Raw genomic sequence first — 21,070 nt, 5'->3', positions numbered from 1 at the left:
CAATGGGTTGAGAGCGCAAAAGCGGCTCTGCCGCTGTGCTCAGCAAAGCGCAGCGCCGGCGGCATTTTGCCGCTTTGCCGCTGTTGCGCTTGCCGCGGTCAAAGTTCAACATGTTTCAACATGCGCGCTGTAAGTGAATGGTCTTTTGCGCGGAGCCCAGCAGTAACCATAGAAATAGGAGCGGTAACAGCAACAAAAATCGTAGAACGTTATCTCAACCAAGAGCAACCTAGCGGTGAGCGCAGCGCATGCCGCTTATAATGTGATCGGGCCTTTAAGAGGCAATAATTTTACAAGTTGGCTAAGGTAGGTTATTCATGGGTTTCATCAGGTCCCTTTCTACAGGTGCAGAAAGTCAAGCACCTATTATGAATGAAGACTGCATGGTGCTTGATTAATACACCTGTGGAAATTGGGATCTGATGAAACAAACCCATGAATAAGAAGTGGCGTAGCCATGGGTGTGCCTGGCACACCTAAAATAGTTCCCGCTGAATAGGCTTTACTTTCAAGCTTATCAACTTCATCCACTCAACCACAACAGCTTAAGTTATGATGAAACTGTTTCCATGTTCAAGTCCAAGCCCCGCCGTCTTGCATGAGGCTCACATTAGGCCTACACCCGTCAAAACGCAGCCAGCGCACATTATGGACTCGCCATCGGAGAAATGACTATATTTCCACAGCAAATTTAGTGGAAATGATAACTCCTGTTCCTCACTGATCAAGGTTTTTGATGTCTGTCCAAAGGATATTTTTCAGCTTAGGCCTTTACTTCTGCCAACACAGTATAATCAAGTGGGCCTACTTCACGTGATTTGTAGGCCAACAATATAACCCAGATCAAAAATAGGCACTGATCACGTTCACTTTGAGAACACTGTTAGGCTATGTGTGTTTAGATTTCAACGTAATTTACGCCCCACCTAATGTCTCTGCGCGCCCCTCACCTGGGTAGGGGCCACCTATGAAAACAGTTTTTATTTTTAAAGTAACAGGTCTTTGCCAGCATGTCTTAAACCCTCATTATATTTACTGGAAGACTACACTGTGCACTAGATGTGATAGCGGCAGGTACAGTATGTTTGAAATAAATTAGACTAGTCTTCTAAAACTATTTTCATGCTCTGTGAACAGAGTGCTTCACTTGCGGACCCATGTAGCTGTCTAGTTACAGGTGGTGGATTGTGTCACCATTACAGCAGCCTGCTGATGGCGGTACCTTTATATTCATGTTGCTGACATTCAGTTGAAAAGTTGGTAGTTTTTTACTGTATATGCTTCCAAATCTTAACTCATTTTGTTATGCTTGTATGATTACAGACGCTGTGAGAGAGCCATGCCCTGAAAAAACGCCAGCCACCAGCCGATGAATGAATTGAATCAAATAATTTGATCATTTCATAAATAAATCAAATTACCATGAAATGCATTTAATCTTCTTGTTTTTTTTTTTAACAAACCTACTGTATATAGACATACACAATATAAATAAACCTTATGATCCTAGTTAATATAGGACATAGCAATTAATAATTATTATCAATAAACTCACATAAACATAATAGTGGATTAAACATTTAAATATTTTTTAAGAGGAATTTTAATGAAGCAGCAACCATTTGGCATAATTTTGGCCTCGTTTAGGTTTTGGCACGTTTTTGGCTGGATTTGGGGCAGTTATGGTCATATTTTGGAATGCCACTTTTGGGCGAGTTTTGGCCTACCTTTGTTTTGATTCTGGCATGCCAAATTTGGGCCATTTATGGCCCACATCCTTACAAAACTCTGCCAAAACAGCAAGCCAAATTTGGGCCATAATGATTTTGCTGTCTGGGTGTAATGTCTCTGCGCGCCCCTCACCTGGGTATGTGCCACCTATGAAAACAGTCACTTCTGGCTATAATGTACGCCCCTGCAGGCAAGTAGCCTACATTTGAGAACAATATCTTTTAATGGGGTGACAAAAACGGTAGCATAGACCACAGACATTAAAATAGACCTATTTCTAGTAGGTGATCAATCCTTGCATTTACGTCTACTCTTCCAAAATAACAGTAACATTTCGCTTCAGCATGATAAGGCTACATTAATAAATTCGCCTATCTTACATTCTTTGAATGATTTAGCATCACAGTCAATTTCAAGTTTGGGCGTTTGCAGCATCTTTATGCAGTAAACGTCATTTCCTCAATAGGCAAGTGAGCGCAAGCCTGGTGAGGGCGACAGCTGCTCGCGTGGAGGCCGACTTTACTATATATGGGCAAAGCCAAGCATACCGAGAGCGGCGTTTGCTTCCGTGTTTGTGGGATTAGGAGAGTCTAGACCCGCCGGTGACAGGGACTCGAGGACTGGGGAGGCTCACTGTTCCATTCATTCGAGGATATTACAGCAAAAACTCGCCAACATGGCATACGAATTGAGTAAGTCCCATTAAATCCATGTCTATGTCTCCCATCCCCAGATTTCATTCAACAATGGGAAGCCTTTGTGTGCGTATTAACGTCTTGACAGGTTTTGATCAACTCGCCTAGACACCAATTCAGCTAGCTAGCTTCAGCGGCTGGAAACCTCGCCCATGTCGGTCACAGGTTTATCCAAATGTTGTCGACCAAAATCATGTTCAGTACATAGCAAACTAAGCATATCATTGCCCCTGACCGGGCATGGCTTAGCACTAAGAAAATAGCTTTGTATATATGCGAAAGACTGGGTGTGAAAAGAAACATGACCGTAATCGCTATTCCGACTGATGCGGAAATGTGGAGACACATTGTTATGATAGGAGGGGGAGTTTGCGACTGGATGGAATGGTTGATGCTAGTAGATACTAAGTTAGAAATGCACTAACATTTTAGTGCAGTTATGATACTGGTGTGGATACAAGGCCCTTGGTTAGATTTAATGACCCATAAGAGTAGAGAAGAGCATTATTGCCGCGTGTTAGTTCCTCATTGACCAAGTAAATGTAACGCTAGCGTTAGCTAAACTGTCAGTGACAATTGCTTTGGCTGTGAGTGTGTAGCAAGCAAGCAAGTCAGCCAGTGTAGCGTGTAGAGATATGTGATTAGCTACTTATTTTGGTGCCTTGAGACTGTAGCAGCTCTTTTCATTAGCTGCACAGCATGTTTTCCGAGTTCAATTAATCACGCAGTGCTTGAAGACATGCTGATTGTCCACTGGATTGACAACGTCTCCCGTTTTTGGCACTTGTTATGTGGGAAATTGGGCCAGTGTAGCTACCTGCATAATGTTATTACACCCAGTCTTGTTTTCAATATCTTAATTTGGCTGCCAAGTGGCCTCTTCGTGTCTGTCAGTATAGCGTCTACATTACTTGACATTAATGATTTTCCCCTGTATCAGAGCACGTCTTCGCCAGTCTCCCGCAGATGGAGAGAGGAGTCGCCAAGATTATCGGTGGAGACCCCAAAGGCAACAATTTCTTGTACACCAACGGGAAGAGCGTAATCATCAGAAATATTGATGTAATGATGCCCACCTTTTAAATATAATATCTGATGTAATGCCCACCAGGATGTGTCACTGGATACTTTTAGATATCTCAAATAGTTGGTTGTTGTCATAGCTCTATTGGCCTGACAGTAATCTAAGGTCATTTAACCGAGCCTTTATCTTGTTAAGAATTTAAATCTTAATTGTCTTAAATCCTGATTAATTGCTCATCTTGTTGCTTGACCTTGCCTTGTTTCAGAACCCCGCAATTGCTGATATCTACACAGAGCATCCTCATCAAGTCATTGTAGCCAAGTATTCCCCCAGTGGTTTCTACATCGCATCTGGAGGTATGTAAGGTTCTGCTTTGGTATCTTAAGGATCTACTTTGTAACTTAAAATCATTTATCATTTGATTGGTTTTGGTGTGGGGCAACTAGCAGACTAAATGCCACGATTGCTGTTTTTCTAACTACAATAAGTGCAGGTCACCTGTACTTTAACAGTTATTAGAGAACAGAGATGTTCAGTACGTTGCTACATAATCTATACATTTTGCTGTGAGGGTACATGGATTGGTAAAAAAAAAATCTAACTGCTTCCCACAGACGTTTCGGGTAAGATTAGAATCTGGGACACTACCCAGAAGGAGCACCTACTGAAGTATGAGTACCAGCCCTTCGGAGGCAAAATCAAGGACATCGCCTGGACGGAGGACAGCAAGAGAATTGCTGTGGTGGGAGAAGGCAGAGAGAAGTGAGTCCAATTATCAGCATGTTCAGGAGGCCTGCACTCTGTCTGGAAGCTGCAGCTAAATCAGGATTTGAGACATTCCTGCAGAATGAATACACTACACCAAGTCGGGCTACACCAAGTCCGCAACCAAAGTTCTCAGTTCGCATATATAGCGTAAAAATAGTTTTAGAGGAAGGATTTGTTCGGATGTACGTGCTGCCACCACATCTGGTGTGGCCAGTTCCATTGATCATTATGGAAGCTGATTGTTGCAGCAGATGCTACTCGAACGGAACGCTTCAGTTACGTGCCTGTTGTAGCCTCCCTGTTAGTATTTCTGGATGTAAAGCTGATACTCCAGGCAACTTTTTGAATGATGTTGGCGTGTAGTTTCTTAAAATGCATTAGGTACATTCCCATTGATATTGAGCATTATTTGTTTAATCATTAGTAGGCAAATTAAACCCAATCACCCATGAAATCGGTTTTGTGGTTGCCCAGCAACATCACCCTGATACACAAATCGTCACACAAATACTGATGAAATTGTACTTCCTTAGTGGAAGTGATTTGACAATAACAATGTGTGTGTATTCGTGTCTGTGTCTGTGTCTTGACAGGTTTGGGGCTGTGTTCTTATGGGACAGTGGCTCTTCAGTGGGTGAGATTGTAGGCCACAGTAAGGTCATCAACACGGTGGATATTAAACAGTCTCGTCCTTATCGCTTGGTCACTGGCGCAGATGACAGTTGCTGCACCTTTTTCGAGGGTCCACCATTCAAGTTCAAGTTCACCATGAGTGTGAGTGCTTTCTCAATGTGGAGCCAGGAAGTGTTTTGTGCTTGGACTTGTGTAGTGTCCTCTGTTAGTGATCTGCAGGGAATCTTGTGGGGGTTAAGGGTTTGACAGGAATCTGGAGCCAATCAATGGAAAATGTTTTGTTGGCTTAGTTAGGACTGTGAATGTTTATTTTATTATTTGTGGCTGAGATTTGTTTGGTGCCAGATGAAATGAAAATCAGAAGAATCTGAAAAATGAATACTGGGGGTAATTAAAATGCACCAGGCGACCACTTCCGCTTATTTAAAGGAAGAAAAACTAAACAGAAATGGCTTTATATCGTGCACAACAAAGGGCTGCCATATCTGATTCGGCAAACAGCTTTTCCTTTTTTTTCTCTGCTATTCTCCCTCATGCTCATTATATAACTGCCCAGTGATACAATAGCGTCTATGTATGGCAGTCCATCTGCAGTAGAATTCCAGTGAGTGCACCACTTCACACTAGTGTGTTGCCTCTCCAAATTGTGCACTTTTTACAGAAGTCTGATGAGCAAAAAGCATCCACTCTCTCAGATCCATGCAAATATCTTCTGGCAGTACAGTTTGAAATGCTAGTTTTGCCTGAGCTTGCTATCCTGATGGGGAAACCCTAAACCATGACAAACTGGGTGTGTCTGATGTACTGACATAGACTGGACAAAGAGTTTTGGGAGCAAGGATGCTGCACATGCTGGGATTCCCTTTTTTGGACAGGTCTAAACGGGTTGGACAGGTCTAAACATGACTCAACATGGCCCTCTTTTCTCATTTCCTGAAAGTTGTCAGCTTTCATATATATTTGGCATGTTATTTTAGCAACAAGAAGAAACATATATTGTTTGTTCTCTTTCAAATCTTGTTCTCTTTCATTTGCTTACATTCCAAATCTGACACAACAGTAACTGCATTTTTACATTGTATTTTGATGACCGTAATTTGTTAAAAAGTAATTCATTCAACCTTTATTTATTCTCGGAGAGTCATTGAGGGTAGCCCTCATTTTCAATGAAGCCGAGATTACAGAAACAATGCATGGAGGAACAACAAATAAGATAATCATAAGAAAATATACATTGCATTATAGAGGAATTGACGCTAATGTTGATCATTATCAGTTCGTGAATGCTGCAGCTGACCGCGTGTCTCATTAATCACCTAGCACATAGTTGGTCGTCGCCATGGATGCGTTGCCATCTAGATGGTCGCATGCCTGAATGCATTAAAAGCTGTCCTCATGTGCTTGATTTACACTATTCTCACTTGGTCGTCTGTCAGGGTAGTTGGCTTGCTGTAAGCAAGGTATGCGGAGCTGTCCAGAAAGTAACTCTTGGCCTTCTCATGTAGCCATGTGATTCTTTTTGTTGTTGTATATTTTTGTGGTCGCACTGTGTTGCTAGAAAGCAACACGCACTGTGTGTTGTTTTCATGAAATGACGCATTGGTTGTTACTACAGAGTTTCTAGGCCTTTTTGATCTGTCCTCTGTGCAGTCAGACAGAAAGTCAGAAACCCTTCCAGTTAAGCCTCTAATGCCTGGGTATTGCCTATCTGTTTTTTTATGCTTCTCGGTCACATTTTCCACTCCAGCAAAATGAGTGCTGCGTGAGCAGAACCTCAGTAACCACGACAGTGAATTACAGTGTTTCTGTTTAAGGGCGCTGGGCAAATAAAATAAAAAAAAAAGTGGTGAAAGTGTGTGAAGTGAGTGCATGTCAGCATGTTCACAGGGAGGTAACATTTTTCTCTTTCTGCCCTCTCCACCCCCATACAGGACCACAGTCGCTTCGTCAACTGCGTGCGCTTCTCTCCAGACGGTAACCGATTCGTCTCGGCTGGAGCTGACGGCCAGGTGACTAGGACTCCAAGGCCGTTGGCCAGACTAGGTCTGGTCTGTGTGCAAGGCAACTCCAGTGTTTATATGAAGTGTACCTGACTTGGCTAATGTTTTCTGTGCCGTTGCAGATCAACATCTATGATGGCAAGACTGGTGAGAAGGTTGGCACACTGGGTGGAGAGAAAGCTCATGAGGGTGGAATCTATGCCGTAAGTCTAAATGTCCTTCCCAGAGACTTCAGAATGCTGAATGATTTCCATATTTATAGCCGTATAAACAGTTATACTGTGGGCCCTATCATGCCAACCGGGCAATGAGCTTTCGCCACTGGCGCAACCTTTAATTACTATTCTCTGCGAGCGCATCCTTCATTTGTCCAGCGCAAATGTACGTTCTCTAAATGGGAGATGATATTGCGCCCTAACGGGCGTGTCAGTGAAGAGAAGAGGTGTGGTCCGGCGCAAAGCTCGCCAGTCGCTAATATATGGATGAAGAAAGTAAGTGCGCCACTGACCAGGAAAAACCTAGTCGGAAATCACTCGCGCATAGCTGAAAGGCTATTATATGAGCGCATGAGGCTTGGGGATATGGAAGAGTGCACAGTGCGCACTTCTTTCATCAGCAGGAGCGCGCGCAGCCCGAATATAATTAAATAATATTTGTCCGTTTCTCGGTTTTAGGTTCGTGTATTGGTCAGCAAAAAGTAGCATACATAGCATAACAACATCCACATGCAATAATACAACAATAACGTCTAACAGAGACCTGCTCATTTAGACAACATTACACAGCCCTATGGCTAAGTTACCTTCAGTTAGTTTTGTTCTAGCATACCTTTAACGTCTGGCATTAAACAGCTGTAGTGTTCTGACAACTGTCTACCTTGTTATTGCTCATCTGGAATAACTTCTCTAGCTGCCTCCATCCTCCATCCTTCATCCTTTCTGTTTTGTTTGTTTAAAGAACTTGCGATATCCATGATGAGTAGGCTATTGAGTTAGTGAATTAGCTTCACATTGTGTGCTGATAGCGGAGTAAAAGAAAACAACACGTAGCCTAGTTGCGCGCCTGCGTGCGTAATCTCTCCTGTTCAGACGAAATGTGTGCGCGTGGATATAGCTCTATAGCGCATTAAGTTAATTTTGATAACGTGTTGACTGACTTTTTCTTAAAATAGAAGATTGTAAATAGCCTGATGGCAGGCAGTTAATGGGATGCTGTGCATATTGGGTGGGTACGGTATGGCATGCCAATTTGGTGTCAATACACACACACACAAGGGAAATGTAATAATGATAATGATCAATAGTGAGAACTGGCTTCTGGCTACTGCTGCGGCTGCTGCGTTCATTCTGAAATAATCTATTTAAGTCAGAAGCCCCCCGAGAGACCGTAGGCAAGTGCCTAAAACCCCCCTTAGCTGTTCTAAAATCAGAGTAGCCTAAACTACGGACTTGAGTGGCTTATTGCTTTTCTAAAACGGTAACTATACGTCGACGTATTCATAGATAATCATTCTTCCGCCAATAAATATTTCCTCCATATGAATGGTTGCCATGCAACATCGAGACGCAGCCACTTTAACTTTTGTGCAAGTTGTGGTAGTGCATTAACGAAATGCGGTCAAGGTGTATGTTTGTGTTGGATTTTATAACAGCATTGAACGCGATTCAGCCAATCATCATCAAGGACCGGAACAATCCGTGTTAGAAAATAATATTCACACATCATGTACATTATTTGCACAATTTCCCAGCATAAAAGTTGGAAAGGCTTAGCCTTCCCAAGTCTCCATTACGCGCCGCCCATCATGCCTCACGCACGAGCAAGTCGGTCTCTTCTGGAGTAGACGCCCAGGTAACTCCGCCATGATAATACCAACAGACCATTGAACAATGCGCCAGGCTTTTAAAGGGAATGAGAGTGTGAAATCTAATTGGTTTATAGCATGCTACGCCCAAAAGACACCCACGACTAATTAACTCAATTAAGACAACCCCTTTTCACTTTGCGCTGAGCGCAATGTTCACTTTTCAAGCTGTCATTATAGCCTTTTGCGCTAGGACCGCCCCCAAAGAAACTAGCTCGAGTGACTTGCGACAATGCCCAGTTGATCCTGATAATAGAGCCCTGTATGTGTTTGATCAAAAGGCACAGATATTATCTTCTTTCCTAACATTGTATCTGTATGTGTAAATGTTTTTTTTGTGTGTGTGTGGAATGTGCTAGTAAGCAGGAAATGTACAAATATGCTGAACTCTGAGAAATAGCATGATCTGTTGTGGTGAGGGGGACATACCAGTGTTTAATTACAACTTCCTGTGTGTGTGTGTGTGTGTGTGTGTGTGTGTGTGTGTGTGTGTGTGTGTGTGTGTGTGTGTGTGTGTGTGTGTGTGTGTGTGTGTGTGTGTGTGTGTGTGTGTGTGTGTGTGTGTGTGTGTGTGTGTGTGTGTGTGTGTGTGTGTGTGTGTGTGTGTGTGTGTGTGTGGCAATGTTCTGTGTATACTGCTAGACTTAGTCTAAACTGCTGTGATTTAGTTGGTGGGCAGGATGTTTTGACAAAGCTGTATTTGTAAATGTCTGGGTCAACGTGCAGCAGTTCTGTAAGAATTGCTTCAGGGACGCTTCCATTTTTAGATTTTTAGAAAAACAGAATGAATGCGCCTGTAACAATTTCCATTACATAATGCTCACAGCAGAGAGCTCCAGGTGCAATGGTGCTGTTTTGTAATGTGCCCCTAAACATGTTTAACACAGTGACAAACATATTTGGCCCTGTGAGACGAGAGACTACCCTAAAGACTATTAGTGGTGCTACTGATGAAGCTCTAATATGATTGCCACTTGTATCACAGTAATCACTGTGGTTATTGCCCAGAGATTATGCATAATCTGACCCCCCCCCCCCCCCCCCCCCCCAGTCAATCCAGTGCTTTGCAATGGGATTTGAAATACATAGAACACCATAGCACTTTGAATGCAATACAAGCCCATTTTCCTTTTGTAATGAAGTGACTGCCTCATGAGAGCCACTAGTAAGCATAGGAATATGACACACTACTTTAGAGCATAATAGAGGTGGTGATGGTGAGGAGGATGATGAGGATGATGAGGAGGAGGAGGAGGAGGAGGAGGATGATGGTGGTGATAATGAACTAGCCCCTAGTAAGCAAGGAAGATGACCCACTACTCTAGATCAAGGTGGTGGTGATGAGGATTGTTAATAGTGGTGAGATTGTGATGATGATGATGATTATGGTGGTGATGAGGACAATGTTGATAGTGATGAGATTGGGATGAAGATGATGATGATGGTGGTGATTAAGATAATGTTGATAGCGATGAGAATATCATCCTAATAATCCTAATCACCACCATCCTCATCAGTGAAAATGATGATCGTGGTGATTAGGATTATGTTGATAGCAATGAGGATGGTGATGACTTCATGATGGTGGTGGTGGTGTTGATAGTAACGATAATGATGATGACGGTAACAATAATGGTGATCTCTTTATCACTGCAGGTGAGCTGGAGCCCTGACAGCTCCAAGCTGATCTCGGCGTCCGGGGACAAGACGGTGAAGCTGTGGGACGTGGCCGCTGACACGGCGGTCACCACCTTCAACATGGGCGCCGACGTCATGGACCAGCAGCTGGGCTGCCTCTGGCAGAAGGACCACCTGCTCAGCATCTCCCTGTCGGGCTACATCAACTACCTGGACAAGAACAACCCTGACCGCCCGATCCGCACCATCAAGGTCAGCTGCCTGTCTTGTTCTTTAGTTTTGAAGTTGGTTGCTTGTTCCTGTTCCTAATTTGTATTTTGGTTGCTGTCAAAGTGAGAAGCGTCAGTGCTACTTCAATCCTCATTGACAGATAAGATTATAAAAGGGAAGTAAGAATAAATAGGAACTAGCATCGAAGTGTCCGGTCCGAGTTCTTCTCTTTGAAATGGTTTATACTGACCTGTTCAGCAGATTCCTTTGCAATTGCATGCAGTCTCATAACTGTTCGTAGGCTTGGAATGTCATTAGAGCCAACTTCTATGTCCCAGTTGCAACTCTACTGCAATAACCATTGTGGGTTTCTTTGGAATTTTGGAAATGTGCAGTTATTGCAAGAGTTCTAAAACATTTTGTATTTCTTTTTATTCCTCAACAGGGACACAGCAAATCAATCCAGTCCTTAACTGTCCACAAAAGTGACGGAAGGAACTGCATCTACTCTGGGAGCCATGATGGACATATCAATATCCTTTCAGGAAATTAAGTGATCCATTACAATCTTAAAAGTAACGGCCAATAATGTTACTTGGACGGAGGGGCCCGTGGTTGTCAGCTTTTTCTTTGATATTTGAGAGAGAGTCTCCGCCTGAGCAGCTTCAGCTGCCTAGCTCTGGACCACATTTAAATTAATAACCTCAAGAATGTATTAAGTGAATTGGTAAAAACATGGTTTGTTAGGGTGCAAAAGAATACAACACAAGCAATAATGCCAGCATGCCTAGTCATTAGCTGGTAGTGTAGACAAATGTTTGTATCGGTTTGGGTCATGAGAACAAAAGACAAAGATAACAAAACCAACGCCTGCTACCTGTCCGTCCCTTCCATTGTGTACGCCTACATGAATAAATAGAAAAGTACAGGTGAGTAGAATCCCAGGTAACTGGGTGGAGATGATCCAGTTAAAAAAAGCACCACCTAAACCAACTAAAAGGCCTGCAATCTGTCCTGACCTGTCCTGACCTATTTTTCAAAGGAATGTCAATGGAACTGTCTTCTCAGCTGGTTGTGGTCCTTAACCAATGGCATTGCACATTATTGGGATGCTGAGACCGGGGTGAATGACGAGTTTTTGGGCAAAGGGCACAGTAACTCCGTAGCCAAGATGGCCGTGAACGACTCCAACCAGCTGGTGACCTGCAGCATGGATGACACAGTGCGCTACATTGACGTGACCAAAAAAGAATACAGGTGTGTGTGTGTGTGTGTGTGTGTGTGTGTTGGAAAGGGGTTTTCCTGGTCCCTGTGGCTCCATTACACTGACGTTAGATTTAATATTTTCCTTCAAAAACATCACGCTGTTTGAAATCCCTCTGTGAAACTTATATTGATTGATCACTCTGTTTCAGTGCCTCTGATCTCCTGAAGATGGATGTCCAGCCTAAATCTGTGTCTGTGGCCTCGGGCGGACTTGCCATGGCTGTGTGCATTGGTCAGGTAGGAAATATTTGTAGAAAGTCATATTTGTTTTGCTACATTGGAATGCACTGATTCACGCAGACTACTGAACTGTTTGAAGCATAGCCTACTTGCATTTTGCATGTTAAAAAGTGCAACTTCATGTAGTACTTCAAACTTTCATGTACATTTGAGGGGAAAAACAAAAAAACGAAAACAAGTTGGTCCCCTAAAAAAACTTTCTGTACTTTCTGACACAGTTCTAGCCGTGGCAGGATATTCTGGTATGTGCGTGACGACGCGGCGCACTGTAAGTGTACTCATTAATCGTGCTCACTCTCGTTCTCGTGTGTGTGCCTTTGGCAGCTGGTGCTGATGAAGGACAAGAGGAAAGTGTTCACGCTGGACAATCTGGGCTACGAGCCGGAGGCCGGAGCTCTCCATCCCGGCGGTGGAACTGCGGCAGTGGGCGGAGCGGTGAGACATCCATGTTTTTCTCCCTCTCAGTTTATGGTAAAGCAATACACGGACCTTGTGTTTCCTCTCGGTTCTGTTATTTTAAGGCTTAAGGCTGAAGGCTTAGGCTTAGTTGTCCTTTGAGTCTGTGTCAAATTAATACCAGGTTGTACTAGAAAACAACTTTTTGTTTGCTTTGTTCATTTATTTGAAAATAATGAACCTTATTATTGAAGACTTTCATATTACTTAGTTCTATGGTTGATTTTGTATTTAGGAAATGTGTTAAAGGAGCTCAAGTTGCTTTTCTAGATACATGGAGACTTAGTCAGGAAGATGGTTAATGATGGTTAAAACAGGAAAACAGGCTTTATTCTTTAAGGTGTGCATTAAGTGAGAGGCAGGCTTCACAAAGGGAAATCAGTCCTATCTCTAATTAAACTGAGAAATGAATTCATCTTCAATCCAGTATCTTACACAAAGGACGGTGTCAGTTTCTCTCATTTGTATGAGGCGGTCACGAGGGCTGGTCATGATCCTGAAAGGTTGCTACTGTAGCTAAGGGGAACCGTCTTTCACAGGGCCAAATGGTTTGCTTATCAAATAGGTTATGAGTACTTGGAACAGATATCTGTGACCGTGGGAGGGTGTAATGGCGTGGCCAGAGAAGACCACACCCACTGTTTCTATTTCACACCTGAGAGGTTGCGGAGAGAAGCTTCAAATGATTCCACAACAATAATGAAGCGATACATGAACATAAAGATGTATACATCAAAGTAACTAGTGCAGTGCCCGAACAAACAATGTTTTCCAAGAAACTTGTTGCCCAGTTACGTTGATGCAGGTAGATCATGTTAAATTGGTGATGATGTAGAATCGGCCTCGTGCAGTTAGTAGATCTTTTTACTCACTTTGCAAAGTAAAAAAGTGAAGGGGAAAGGCGTTTGAGTTGCAGTTAATGGCAATATTAGACATATCGTTAGACATATCGTTATTAGACATAACGTTACCAAATTTGAGGTCAGTCGGATGAGTGGTTCGAGAGTTTGCCTACGTGTGGTCGGCCTACAGACAAACAAACAGGAGGAGTGACAGACAGACGTTGCATTTACATTAGATGTTCAGAGATCAGGCAACAGAACCGCGAGGGCGGTAGGCAACCGTGGTTGTTGATGAATAGCCTGCAACGTTACGTTACTTAAGTGAGACATCATAATTTCCATGAATGGCAACACGTGAGTTTGTCAGCGAAATGGGCTTTTTAATTTCAATGCTGGAGTAAGTGAGAGTGATAAGGGGAGTGGCTAGAGAGCGATAGAATTGTATTTTGCTTAATTTAACGATATCTTTGGTCGTTTTTGGACAGAAAATGACAATCTTTGCACTGCACTCACGCATGCCATTAGCGAGACCTGTGCCAAATTTTAGGTCAGTCAGATGAGTGGTTTGTGAGTTATGCGTGGAACGGACAGATAGACAGACAGACAGACAGACAGAGTTACACACAGATGTTCCTTGCATTAATAGATAGATAATAGATAGATTATCCTGATTCACAACGCTTTCAGACTTCCAAAGGGACAGTGCTGGTTCTGACTTTGTTCCATGTTAATTTCATGTGGAATCCCTGAAGTGAGTTCTGACTTTGTGCCTTTGGATATAATTCTGTGCCTTTGGTAAATGTTCTGTCTCTGCCCTGCAGGATGGAAAGGTACGCCTGTACTCCATTCAGGGGAACACCCTGAAAGACGACGACAAGGTGCTGGAGGCCAAGGGGCCAGTGACGGACATGGCCTACTCCAACGACGGAGCCTTCCTGGCTGTGTCTGATGAGAAGAAAGTCATCACTGTCTTCACCGTAGCGGACAACTATGCGGTAAGAGTTTTAGCTAGTGTTGTCCTTGCAGATCAATTACAATAAATACTTATTGATTGGGGCTCTGTAATCAATTAAGCTAAATCCATTTTTGATTATTTTCTGGTTTGTTGTCTTTGTAATAGGTCAAAAATGATTTCTATGGGCATCATGCAAAAGTGGTATGCCTGGCTTGGTCGCCTGATAACGAGCATTTCGCTAGTGGTGGCATGGATATGCTGGTGTACGTGTGGACCGTCACTGATGCAGATAAGAGAATTAAGATCCCAGGTAAGAACCCATCCTCTTTCTCGCTCTCTCTCTCTCTCACACACACACACACACATGCACGCACACACACGCACACACACAAGTACAGTGGTTGAGGTTCCCCGCTTGGCTATTTAAATCCCTCTTGGGTAACTGTATCCAGGAAAATATCCAGCCATTTGCAGTATAGTGCAGGGTACGGTGACACACTTGAGCCCTGCTTGGGCCTGGTGTTGGGTTCCACAACGGGGATTTCCTTTCAGGACGGGCTCCGCAGAAGTCCCCTAAGCCTCTTATAACTAGACAGAGGTGCTCCATCTTACTGCTGCTGTACTCTAATTCTGCATCGCTCTAAACATATCCTGCAGAGGCATACATGCATATGTACTGACCTATTTTATACTGTCAGTGATACGTGCTATGAAATGAGTGTTCGTGAGGTATGCCACATTGACATGTTTGTTTGTTTGTTTGTTTCTTTGTTTTGTTTTGTTCTGTTTCATTTCTGTAGACACTCACCGGTTGCACCACGTTAGCGGGATCGCTTGGCTGGATGAGCGTACTATAGTGACCACCTCCCACGACGCCAGCGTCAAGCAGTGGACTTTAAAAATCTGACCATTTAAGAGCACTCCGGATCTTCAGGGACTAGGACTACTGTAGAAGTTACCCCTCTTTTTCTTATGTCTTGTTATTTCTTCTGCTCTCCCTCCTGCTTTCTCTCTCTCTCTCTCTCTCTCTCTCTCTCTCTCTCTCTCTCTCTCTCTCTCTCTCTCTCTCTCTCTCTCTCTCTCTCTTTGGTAATGCCTTTTTTTCTTTTCTGGTCTCTGTTGTCACCAGGCCCCTATTTTCTCACTGTCTGTCTTGGTAAGGGAAAAGCTCATCGAAAAGAGAAAGCACCACCCACTGTCTTTTTCCTCAAAAAAAAAAGTGTACTTGGTTACTTATTTGCACAAAGAAAAAAAATGCAAATGCAAAGTCTATGAAGTTAAGCACTTAAGATCCTCGGAGCTTTCCATGTTCAAAGAAAAAAAAAAAAAAACAATAGACGGATGAAACAAAAACTTCTTCAGCTCAACATTCCAGAGGCACCAGCCTTATGTCTGTTTCCGCGGAAATGCTTGTTAGTTCACACTTGTTTCCAGCTATGATCAGTGGTCAGGGTACTGTGGCGTGGGACTTTGTTGCCTCGTGTGTGTGTGTGGTGACAGTACATATCTGCGCCATTCAGAATCCCAAATTAAAAAAATAAATAAAAATAATTAAGAATGAAAAGGAAAAAAAAGATGGGTGATATGGGGAGCAATAACAGGAAATAAAGTGAGCAAAGTGAGCAGAAATGATGTGTTTTCAAGTCTTCAATCGAAATGCTGTGTGTTTGGAACTCCCATGAATTTTGTTGGACTCATTATGTCTCACATTTTTTTTTATTATTATTTTCCTTTTCTTTTTTTTTCCTCTGATTTTTGTTGTGATGCCTCCACCCTTTCCAGTCGGTGGATGTAATTCATAATATAATTAATAATAAAAATGAACACTTTTTAACGCAGCCTTTACTGAGTCATATCCACCTGCTGCTCTAGTCAACATTCATGCAGTTAATCATTAATGTGCTTTCCTCTAAACATCTTAAAGCTATTACTTTCTTCACACTTCTGCCATTTGGTTAACACCATTAACGTTTGCTTGGCCTTTTAGTTTGAATCTGTTTGGATCTTTAAGAATGGCTTTGCCACATTGTATGATATTTTGTACCACTGGAAAAGTATGCAGATGTGAACTGTTGTTTGACGTTCTATTTTCTCATGGATAGTTAACCAAACATGGACTCTTCCGTGGCAGGTTGACCGAAATGTTTTAAGAGAACATGAGATCTTTGGGCTGTATTGGATTTGTTTCAAGACTTGCTCATGTGAAATTAAAATAATAATAAAAACATGTATTCTATATCGAAGTAGTAGGCTATAGCCTTAATGACAGTAATTGGGTATCAGATTTGTACATGTATGGAATGGACGGAGGACATAAATCAGGCAGACTCGGATAAATCCAATGAACCAGATGAGCCATAATAATGATATAGGTGCATAATAGAAAGGTCCATTGCTCTCCCTGCACAAACTTACAGAGTGAAGGCAAGGCAACCTTGTCAGTCTTTATTGGCTGATAAGAGCTCTCCTCAGACAGACATTTCTGTATTGTATTAGTTTGTTGAATATTTTTCAGATTCTGGATTTTGTGATGTCCATGAGCTGTAAAGCCTAATCATCAAGTTTAGACAGAAGAAAAAAACTTGAATTATTTCACTTTATGTATAATGAATATTGCCTTGGAGAACCCAGTCTTTCACAATTGTACAATGGGCTTGCCTCGCCAACAGAGCGAATTCCAAATTTGGGTATGTACCCAAAGTATGGGTATTCCCAGACTATAATGATTCTAGATTCTAAGATTGGGCTGTGAAAGTTTCACTTGAAATAAATTACAGGAGAAAATGTACGTTATCATGACTGATATAGATGCACCTGTAAGAGCCTGCAAGATTCTGCACGTCCTGAATTCACGTCCTTCCACATTTTTCTAGGCAACAAGTGTTAGAATAGAGCCAATAGCAGCGTGTAGGCCCAGGTCAGGGGCAGGCGTTCAACAATAGGGAGTGAACCCATTCGTATTAGTGATAGATAGCCTGTTGTGTGTGTTTTTATATTTCTACATGACGGTAGATGACTGCTGTTGCCGCCCTGCGTTTATTTTATAATTCTGCTGGAAGAGCCATGGGAAACGTAGGCTTGGGCTGTATCAATTTCTTATCAAAACTTTTGGCTAACACGGAACAGCATGACAGCCTAACCAGCCATGACTACGCTTTGAAAACAGTGTCCTTTTAGTGGCTTGGACCGTTTTACTTAGCCTGCCTACCTTTCCTCGCCTGATGGATGGACTCCAACACGCACAACGACCAGGTAATTGCTCCGCCATGTATTAATGATGTATGTAGCATAGCCATTAGTTTTACAGACTTATTGTCTAGCACGATTGATTAAAATACAATTAAGACTACCGCACAGAGACATTAACAATCTCATTCTGGTGTATTTTTTCTGAATAGTGCACTCATCTGGCTACGCACAATTTAGTGCGGCACCGCGAATCATCTTCCAGTTAACAGTAAGTAGAAGAGGTAACATTATGCAGCATCCTAACGGAACATTTTGCTACCGTAATTAAATACAATTTATTGTTAGATAATTGTAAGGGGACAAGTCACAAGGTAGGCTATACACTAGATGTGTGTGTATCCAATTTGACCGTTCAGCGCGCATTGCGCATGACTAGCGTTGTTTCACATTTGTCTTTGAAGTACGGTCGGTGTAGGGGGGTGTTGTCAGGATACCTGAGTAAGTTTTCAAAGAACCACACTTGTTCGCCAGCGAGTAGATTTTATACTAACCTACCTCTAGGGGGTGGCACACGCTCAAGAAATTACATGCACACTGCAAGTAGCCCAATGTGAAAGATAATTCGATGAGAAAAGAAAAGAGAAGTCGAGAAAATAACACCACCATTTTCTTCAATTTACAATTGACTCTTTACAAATAGCCGATCGTTGTCTTCGATTTGTATCAATTAGGTTAATGTTTTCCACACGATAGCCTACTTAGACAAAGTTATTGTGTAGAGGGGAACTTCTTCTGAATCAATTGGCAGCAATTCCCCTGTCATTTAAACGGAATTCTCCTAAATGTGCCTCATGTGATGATGGTGGGAATGCGGTCAAGTAGCCTAAGTAAATCACTTGGTTTGAGTTAAAGAGATTCAAGTAGTCATTCATGGACAGAGAGGCACGGTGAGTTTACCAGTTTGCATTTCTTTGTGCGATGTACTGTATAGCTAGTCTTAGGCCTAACACGCACTCAAATGGTTATCTTAGTAATAATACGTTATGTTTGTATAGCACCTTTCACACGCAAGTTGTTGCGTTAGTAAAGACGTTTAAGGAACACTGGAAAACTGACCGCCTTCACCGATTTAGATGGCACCTTATTATATGATAACTTCTGAATTGCTAATCTATGTCCTATCAGTGCCCCCCCCCCCCCCCCCCCCCCCCCTCCCCCCTCTGGATGTCAACAGTGCCCCTTGTATCACAGGGATTCACACATTCCGGTGTTTTGAAATCGTTCAAATGCATTGACATAAACACTAGTGAGGGCGCACGAGGTGACGCGCTACAGTACCCTGTTTTGTCGCAGCATTTTTTTAAGGGACAAATATCGTTGTAAAAAAGTGTATGTTGACTTTCACATGTCACAGTGCACATATCATGGAAGGTGTATACAGTATATATACACAAAAAGTGGTTCTATTACATGTTTCATAAATGGCACCCCAAAATGGTTCTTTACATGAAGTCCATCAGGCCTGATGAAGATCTGATTGAAAAGTTGCCTCTTCAGTAAATAAATGAAGTCTTTTTGGAGCCATTACAGTGTGCAGACCATCCTCTTCTCTCTTTGACATGTTTTTGTCTGACACCTGTTGAAACAGATTTTTGGATGTGCGCACCCGTCTTCTAATACGTCTTTACAGGAATCCCAAAGGGCTCTTTAAAGTCAGCATGGTTCTATATAGCACCTCAAAACCCTTTTTAAAACAGTGTAGCCTTCACTTGCTGGTGAATCATAAACTAAAATGTAATAAACTCACTAAATGTTGCTTGTGCCAGTGAGTCAGAGCTAGATAAACCATTTGTTTGTTAAGCGTTTGCTCAGAGGACAGAAGAGGTCACACATTGTTGTTGTTAAAATGTTATCTATTATCACATGTGCACCCAAGGCAAACTCTCTCTCTCTCTCACTTACACACACACACACACACACACACACACACACACACACACACACACACACACACACACAGAAGTCAGGGTGGGCTTGCACCGTGGGCACACACACACACACACACACACAGAAGTCAGGGTGGGCTTGCACCGTGGGCTTGCACCGTGGGCGTGGCACCGTGGGCGTGGCACTGGTTAGGGTTTTGAGCTTGTAACCGGAGGGTTGCAGGTTCGATACCCGACCAGTCCATGGCTGAAGTGCCCTTGAGCAAGGCACCTAACCCCTCACTGCTCCCCGAGCGCTGCTGGTTGGGCAGGAAGCTCACTGCTCTGGGTTAGTGTGTGATTCACCTCACTGTGTGCTGTGTGTGTTCACTAATTCTGTTAAATTGTGTTAAATGCAGAGACTGAATTTCCCTCACGGGATCAAAAAAGTATACTTATACTTATACTAAGTGTCTTGCCCAAACAAAGTCAGTTGTGCATCTGCGCTGTGTGCAGCAAATAGCTTGTATGTAGATGAATTGGTGAAAATGGTAGCTAGCTGGTTCATAGCTGTGTATTTGGCCTATGTATGCCTGTTGGCAAATCCCCCTCCTGATGCCTTAAAGGAAAACTCTGGCCATTTTTCACATAGATCTGTTTCTCAAAGTCACTGAGTACTGTCAGTATGAGAAAAAAACAACAACAAAAAACCCAAAACAAAGCAGACAAAAATGAAAACAATCGGTGCTAGGCCTACCTAGCTCAAGTTGCTGCAGCCAACAGAGTAGCCTGGCAGCTACAGTGCCACACTCATGATGTTGAAAGATGCCCCCAGAGTGTAGCACTGTAGCTGCTATGCTAATCTAGCTGTTGGCATGATGGGCAAGTACAGTACAGTATTTTAAAGTAAAATATCAAAACCCCTAATTTTATGTGTGTCAAAATAAACTGCAAAATACCTATTAGCCACACCATGTATTAAAATAAAATACTGTATTTTTGTAGTTGAAAGTGCTAAAAGTTTTAATCTGTTCCAATAAGGGTTCTGACAAGGAATCTAAAGAGAAAAATATGACTGGAAAATACGCCTATTTCTGTAATGTTAGATCACGGCTCCAGGGTGCTTGCATTTTGCGATGCTATGCATCACGGTTGTGCAGCCGTCAAATGACAGCTCTGCTTCAAGGGGTGCCTCTCAACATCTCTCCTCGATCCTCGATGCTTGATCCTCGAGGGGCGTTCCCACTGATCTATAACTAACTAGACTTTCCCATTGTTGCCGCCCCATCATTCTTTATCTACAGTAGATCAGTGAGGACGAGGATCGAGGAAGGAAGGGAGGGTGTATAAAACACCAAATGAGAGGCACCCATGGAGTCTGAATTCAACTTGCTTTGTTGCTTTATTTCACTAAAATGTTTCCACAAGTTTGAAAGATTTGACCTCACTACCACTTCACTCTGATTTTCACCCCGCTGAGCCATCATTCACACACATACGACATGTCGACAATTAAAATTCTGTGTCAACAAATTTTCATAACCAACGTTGTTTACTAATCATTGCAACCCTATAGCCAAGGATGGGCAATATTTCTGATACATGTATTTAAAATAAGTATCTCAAACACAAAA

At 42.6% G+C, this 21,070-nt stretch overlaps 2 protein-coding genes across 2 annotated transcripts in view; both read left to right on the top strand.

Annotated features, from left to right (window-relative positions):
* The first annotated feature begins 2,278 nt into the window (after positions 1-2,278).
* On the top strand, positions 2,279-16,160 carry wdr1 (WD repeat domain 1). Its single transcript, XM_062524339.1, has 15 exons — positions 2,279-2,423; positions 3,367-3,488; positions 3,716-3,806; positions 4,065-4,212; positions 4,812-4,992; positions 6,783-6,860; positions 6,974-7,054; positions 10,372-10,605; positions 11,009-11,098; positions 11,666-11,820; positions 11,979-12,066; positions 12,394-12,504; positions 14,189-14,362; positions 14,488-14,632; positions 15,123-16,160. Exons 1-15 carry the CDS (start codon positions 2,408-2,410, stop codon positions 15,227-15,229), a joined length of 1,821 nt encoding a protein of 606 aa, XP_062380323.1. The 5' UTR covers positions 2,279-2,407; the 3' UTR covers positions 15,230-16,160.
* Positions 16,161-18,167: 2,007 nt separating this feature from the next.
* slc2a9l2 (solute carrier family 2 member 9, like 2) overlaps positions 18,168-21,070 on the top strand; it is a 145,007-nt gene continuing 142,104 nt past the window's right edge. The window contains exon 1 of the mRNA XM_062524337.1: positions 18,168-18,458. The gene's annotated coding sequence lies outside the window, so the exon portion shown is untranslated. The remainder of the gene's footprint in view (positions 18,459-21,070) is intronic.

This window comes from Sardina pilchardus, chromosome 21 (genome assembly GCF_963854185.1).
Source record: "Sardina pilchardus chromosome 21, fSarPil1.1, whole genome shotgun sequence".
Taxonomy (NCBI): domain Eukaryota; kingdom Metazoa; phylum Chordata; class Actinopteri; order Clupeiformes; family Clupeidae; genus Sardina; species Sardina pilchardus.
The sequence above is the reverse complement of the archived record's forward strand: the minus strand, read 5'-3'. Positions and strand labels throughout refer to the sequence as shown.